The sequence below is a fragment of the Pinus tabuliformis genome, chromosome 4_1, assembly GCF_031772625.1.
Source record: "Pinus tabuliformis cultivar Carrire ecotype Pingquan chromosome 4_1, CPIR1, whole genome shotgun sequence".
NCBI lineage: Eukaryota > Viridiplantae > Streptophyta > Pinopsida > Pinales > Pinaceae > Pinus > Pinus tabuliformis.
The window spans coordinates 25,171,293-25,177,457 of record NC_142303.1 but is presented as its reverse complement, the minus strand read 5'-3'; the positions used below and the strand labels follow the sequence as shown (position 1 = coordinate 25,177,457).

Genomic DNA, 6,165 nt, shown 5'->3' with positions numbered 1-6,165 from the left:
CAAATAGTTGAAATGATCCCAATTTAGCTTGCAAGGAACCCCAAAGATGTTGGCTATGTTATGAAGATTTTGGGTTGAGGCATGCCAACCATATATGCAACTTTTTAGATGATTGACCATGCCTCCTGAATATCTCATGTATTTGTCCAGAAGAGCTTTGAATCTTCGAGCAATAATTGCATATGCTCCTCCTATTAACAAGGTGTCAACAGCAAATTGGGAATGGTTAATTTTTTTGACTCCATCTTCGTATTTTATGCCAGTAATGAGACTAGCCCGCCTCTTGTGGTCAAGGGCACTACTAAAGGATTCAGCCATCAGGATAAACAGGTAGGGGAAAGAGGACAGCCTTGCCTCAGTCCTCTTGAAGATTGAAAAGATGGACCGGGCCTGCCATTAACAAGGGGGGATATCCAAGGTCCAGTGATACAAGCTCTAATGAGATCAAGAAATGGAGTAGCAAAGCCCATTTTTTGAAGAACAGCAATCAGAAAAGAGTGCCTGACCCTATCAAAGGCATTCGCCAAATCTAGCTTCAGGATGAATCCCTTTTCGTTCCTAGTATGGCTAGAGTGGATTGCTTCTTGAACAAGGAGAATGGAGTCTGATATTTTCCTATTTCCATGAAACCACCTTGGTTTTCAGATATGATCATGGGTAGCAAAGGCTTAAGGCGGGCTGCTAGGATTTTAGTAAAGATTTTATATGAGGAGTTGCAAAGGGATATGGGACGGAAACGGGAGAAGTTGGTGGGTCGATTCTCTTTGGGTATGAGGGCTAGGTGGGTTGAGTTTGTATAACCTCCCATTTTTTTCTTGCATTGAATCCATTTCATCAATTTGATGAGGTCTTTTTTAACAGTTTCCCAATGCGCTCTATAGAAGCAAATTGGGAAGTCATCCGGTCCTGGAGCTTTGTCTGGCTGGAGGGCCCAGATGGCTCCTTTTATTTCTTCTTCCTCTATCTCTTTGTTTAGACTTTCATTTATTTCAGCAGTGATCTTATTTGGCAGATATTGTAAAAGGTCTGCATAATCTTCTTCTTCTCCTTTTTCAGTTAGGAGTTCTTTATAGTGATCTGAAGCGGCTTGTTTGATGGCACCTTGGTTGATTTGCTGATTGCCTTCACTATCTATGATAGAAGTAATGCTATTTCTTATTTTCCGAACTGTGGCTTGCTTGTGGAAAAAAGCCGTGTTTCTGTCTCCACCCTTCAACCATAGCTGTCTCGACTTGATCCGCCATTTCTGTTCCTCTTCTCTTCTGATGCTATAATGCTGGCTGTAGAGATTGTCTTCCAGGTTTTTATCTACCTGTTGGTATTCTCGATTTTCCATTGTGTTATGGAGTTCTTCTAACTTAGCTTTTACCTCTCTTTTCTTCTTTTCCAGCTCTTTGTAGTGTGTTTTTGCCCAATCCTTAAGAGCGTGTTTTACATTTTTTATTTTACTTTCCCAAATGAAACTTGGAGAACCTTCAATGTGTTGTCACCAGGTTTGTTGAATAAGATCTTTGGCTACTACATTATCATTCCACAGAGGGCTGTATTTGAAGGGGAGAGGTCCCAAAGGGCAGTGGGATTTGAGGGTCAATGTGGTAGGATAATGGTCTGAGGCTGCAAAAGGGAGAATGGAGGCATGAACAGCAGAGAAGGTGGAAAGAAGGGTTACATTCACCAGAATTCGGTCTAGTCTTTCCATGATGTTGTTTTCCCCAACCTACGATTATTCCAGGTGAATTTGCGGTTCTTTGGAATTACATCTACAAGATCACCATACTGCATTATATTTTCCAGTTGATTTCTAGATGGATCTGGGGAGAAGCTGCCTCCTCGTTTCTCATTGGAATGCAAAATGAGGTTTAAATCTCCCCCCAGAATAATGTTGCTATTATCTTCTTCTGCAATATTTGTGCTGAGAGAGTCCCAACATTGCTCCTTATCTCTGTAATGATTTGGTGCATAGACATTGTAAATAACTATCTGTTGGTTGTTCGAGTTGTTCTTCAAAACAGTCTTTATCCAGTGTTGATTTACTGTTTCTGCTGTGTTACTCCAATTAGTTTGATGCCAGAGCGTAGCAATTCCCCCAGAGGCTCCTCTAGAATCACAAACACATCCTTTATACTGCTTATGTTGTGCAATAATTTTGTTCATTTCTAGCTGTCCCTGCTTTGTTTCTTGAACTAATACAATTTCTGGTTTCTCTTGATTTATTAGGTCTTTTAAGGCATTTGCTTTGGAGGGGTGCCCTAGTCCCCTGCTATTCCATGAGAGGACTTTCATCATTTCAAATGAGGGTTGCGAGGAGTTTCTCTCCCTCCCTGATCCTTGTTTACTAAATCCTTGTCTATTTGTCCTAAGATGTAGGACTCTATGGGGTTCTGGATGCCCATTGCTATATCCTTCTGGGCATTTTCATCTCTGTGTTGTTTTGCTGATTTCCTTCCAGGTTTCTTTTGATTGTCAAGAGTAGCACCATGCTCCTTAGAGTTGCTTCTGGTGATTCTGGGTGGGGGTGGGTCAGGTGGGAAGGTGGAAGAGATGATCAGAGGGAGAGGGGATTCTGAAGGATCGGATTGGATCGCGGGAGTAGGAGTATCTTCAGGAGGGGAGAGGATGTGGAAGGGGTTGGAGGAAGGAGAAGAGGGTTGAGGATCAGGCTGGCGATCAGGGTTGAGAGAAGGGAGGGATGAGGAGGATGGAGGATTGGGAGGAGGATAAGAAGGACCAGCTTCAGGGTTTGGCTTGGGGTTAGGGGCAACTTTCTTTTTTTTCACTGTTTCCCATTGCTCTTCTTGCGGAGTGTTTTCTACATCAATTAGTTTAGTACAACGATTAGCAAAATGGCCATATTCATGATATACCTTGCACTTGAATGGAATCTGCTCGTAATCTAGTTGTTGAATGTGAGTTTAATCGTCTACCTTGAGTTTGATGGCTTCTGGCAGTCCTTTGCCCAGATCGACTTCTACACAAATGCGAGCACAAGCTTGCATATTTTCCTTAGGTTCACTTCGATCAATGTATTTTCCTAAACAATTTACAATAGCACGAACTGATTCATCTCCCTAGCAGTGAAGGGGAAGGTGATGTAGCCGGACCCAAACAGGAACAGCACTGGGTATGTCCAACTCTGGATCAAAATCCAGAGTCCACTTGTTGAGATATAATCCTCTTGAATCCATGAAATAGGGCCCATTTCGGAAGATTAAGTCTTTATCTTCTTTTGTTTCAAAATGAAAGGTGAAATACCCTTTCCCACAAAATCTAATGGAGATTTTCCCTTGAGTTTTATCAAACCAGTTCCTTTCCACCCATCTTTGCACTATTTTTGGTGATGGCCAGAGTCCAATAAATTGCCCAATGAGTCCTCGTTCTGCTAATGCAAGGGTAGCCATGCGAGGCAGGGTTGGAGGTAAGTTTACTTCCTACAAACCATCAAGTTTTTTCATGAATTTAGAGACTATAGGGCAAGGTATCTGAGGTGGCAATGATCTGACCAAGGCAAAAAAGGCTTGCTGAAGAGCGGCCTCCTCCGGTGGAGCCTCCAGAGCGGCCATGCCAAGGGGCCGAGGGCCGAAGCAGAGATCACAGTCGATGACGACCTAGCAGGGCACGCATGGGAGCTCTTTGATATCGCTATCCTTTCTCCTGATTTGACTGTTGCCACGTGTGTAATGAACTAATTGTATTCCCCTTGTTGACTAACCGAAGGTGGCCAAGTTAATTGGCCACCTTTGCTTATAAAACCAACTCTTTCACAAATCTACATGTTTGATCAGATTATGCTAACAAGAGAGCTTAAGCGAGATAACATACATGTGGTAAGATGCCTTGATGTTGCTTGTTGGAGAGTGAAGTCCTTAATGTGTATTTGTTGCATGTGTTTTTCTATTCTTTTTTTTATTGTCCTCCTTTGATGTTTTTCTTTGATGTACAGGTACTGGATGGTGATTGGTGGGCTCCAGTATTGTAGCAATAATGCTACAACTCCTGGAGCTTCCTGTCTCTTAATTTTATCAACCCGGTAGTTCGTACAAACTTGGAAGCGACGGTGCTGTATGCACAAGTACTAGCTCTTGTCGCAGCTGTCACTTGGTCAGCTGGCACAAGTCCGCTAGGGCTCAAGCCAACTTCTATAGGCTCACAGAAGAAGCTTTATCAATGATGGACGAAAGCTAACTCAAAGGAGACTAGTCTAATTGCAGAAGGAAACTGAAAACCAATAAAGCATGGAAACCCTAGGAAACCCTAATTTGACTAGCTAGACCCTAACTATGCAAAACTGTGAATGAAACAACTACCAATAATGCCATTACTTGCAGTGAACTGAAATACATGCATCTAATCTACTTGCATCTGAAAAGTCATGTTTTTGTACTTTTTCATTAAGTGGTTGGACTTATTGTGATGATGCTTTTAATTAGGGTTTGGTTGTGCAGGGGCGGTTGGAATGGAAGGAAAGCATGGGCAAGGTCAGAATGGCTATGGGAGGTCCCAGAGGGTCTCCAGCATCAATCCCCAGAAGTCTACCACGTTCGGATGCTCAGCAACCGAGTTTGCAGACTTCTACAGGAAGTCTGCAGGGGATCCTACAGGAAACTCAGGGGTTTCTACAGGAAGGCTGTGCAATTCTACAGGATGATTGGCCGTGGAAGTTTTGGAAGATGGTGAAGGGTTGGAGTGGTGTGGAAGGATAGGTGAGATGGAGATGGAGCTGGTAATGGCTCAGGAGCAGAGGAATCAGATGGAGGAAGAGTGTATGCAGTGGTTTGATGATTGGAAGGATGGGAACTATGAAAGTTGAAGGAGATGGAGCTATGTGGAAAATGAGAGAGTTGGAGGGTAAATGAGTAAGACAGAGGTTAAATAGGACTTGAGGATAGATCAAGAAGAAGAAGAAGGAAGTGGATTGAGAAGGAGCAGCGTAAATGAAACAAATGACTTATGCATCAAGACGAGAAATTTAAAACCTATGATAACTGTGCCATGAAACCTATGAACAGAAATGGAAAACAAGAAATGAAACCTATGCGTGGAAGTGAAATGTGAAAGTATGGTTCGATGTCAAAAATGCATGGATGGATCTTCAATGAAAACGTTTATGTTGCAGCTTGCATGGAAATGAGAAGAACTGCTTTTCTTTTTGGTGGTTGGTCATGGACTGCACCCCAATCCCTAACAGAGAGATGGCAGTGAGCCTTTACAACCTTTTTGCTGGAGCTCCAAGAGATTATATCTATCCTCCTATCAAACTTAAGCAACTGAAAGCAAATCACCATAAGCTAGTCCTATCTATGCTCATGAAAACGACTAAATTAACAAACTGTAAATTCGAATTGCATGTGAAAGTAAACAAACTCAAAGTGCTGGAACGAAATGCAAACACATTACAACACTGAGGAGATCTATTGCTCTCAGGTTGGGCCCTAACCTGAGAGCTATAGCTCCTTGAGAAAACTCAGAACTAGATCAAAATCTGCCTTCTTTATTCATAATCTGATGTCATGCCAAATTGGCTTACAAAAAGGAACAAAAACCGAGCTCTAGCTCGTACTTCCAAATTACAAGAGTAATGCCAAGGTTCAAAAAGCTCCTATCCAAGGCTACGGCCTCAGTATTTATGCAAAAACGATCATCCAACAGGTGTCCTTGATTTTAGGAGCTCGGCTGTCCAACTGAAGTTTAACTGCTGATCCTGTAGGACAGTCATAACTACTGTTCCTGTAGAACAGTTATAACTGTTGTTCCTGTAGAACAGTTGGCTGCTTCTAAGCTCGGTGGGGAGATGGATTGGAGCTCGGAGTTCTTGGTGGGAATCACGAGGAAGGTCCCCAAGACCGTGGACATCCTCTCCTAAAAACCAACAGTGCCACCTCATTGTATCCTTGTCTCCTTTTTCGTTGTCTTTTTCTCCCTTTTAATGCCAAAAACCTGAAAGCATCATGCATTAGTCACGTAGATAAAATGTCTACCCTTCTTCCTACAAACAACACGAATAAACCAAGAAATGCATGCATAAGCAATAAAAAATGAATGGTTTGAGCAGAGCAAGTAGGCCAAATGAGCCCAAATTGTACCAAAAATTGGGGCTCATCAGTGATGTTGATGATCTTGTTGTTGCTACTAAGCTCTAGAGGAGCTTCTTTGACATTTGGATCTCCA

The 6,165-nt window shown here is 42.5% G+C and overlaps 1 protein-coding gene across 1 annotated transcript; it reads right to left on the bottom strand.

Annotated features, from left to right (window-relative positions):
• Positions 1 to 1,686: 1,686 nt before the first annotated feature.
• LOC149174015 (uncharacterized) lies at positions 1,687 to 2,283 on the bottom strand. Its single transcript, XM_089420715.1, has one exon. The coding sequence runs from the start codon at positions 2,281 to 2,283 to the stop codon at positions 1,687 to 1,689; it is 597 nt and encodes a 198-aa protein (XP_089276841.1).
• Positions 2,284 to 6,165: the final 3,882 nt, after the last annotated feature.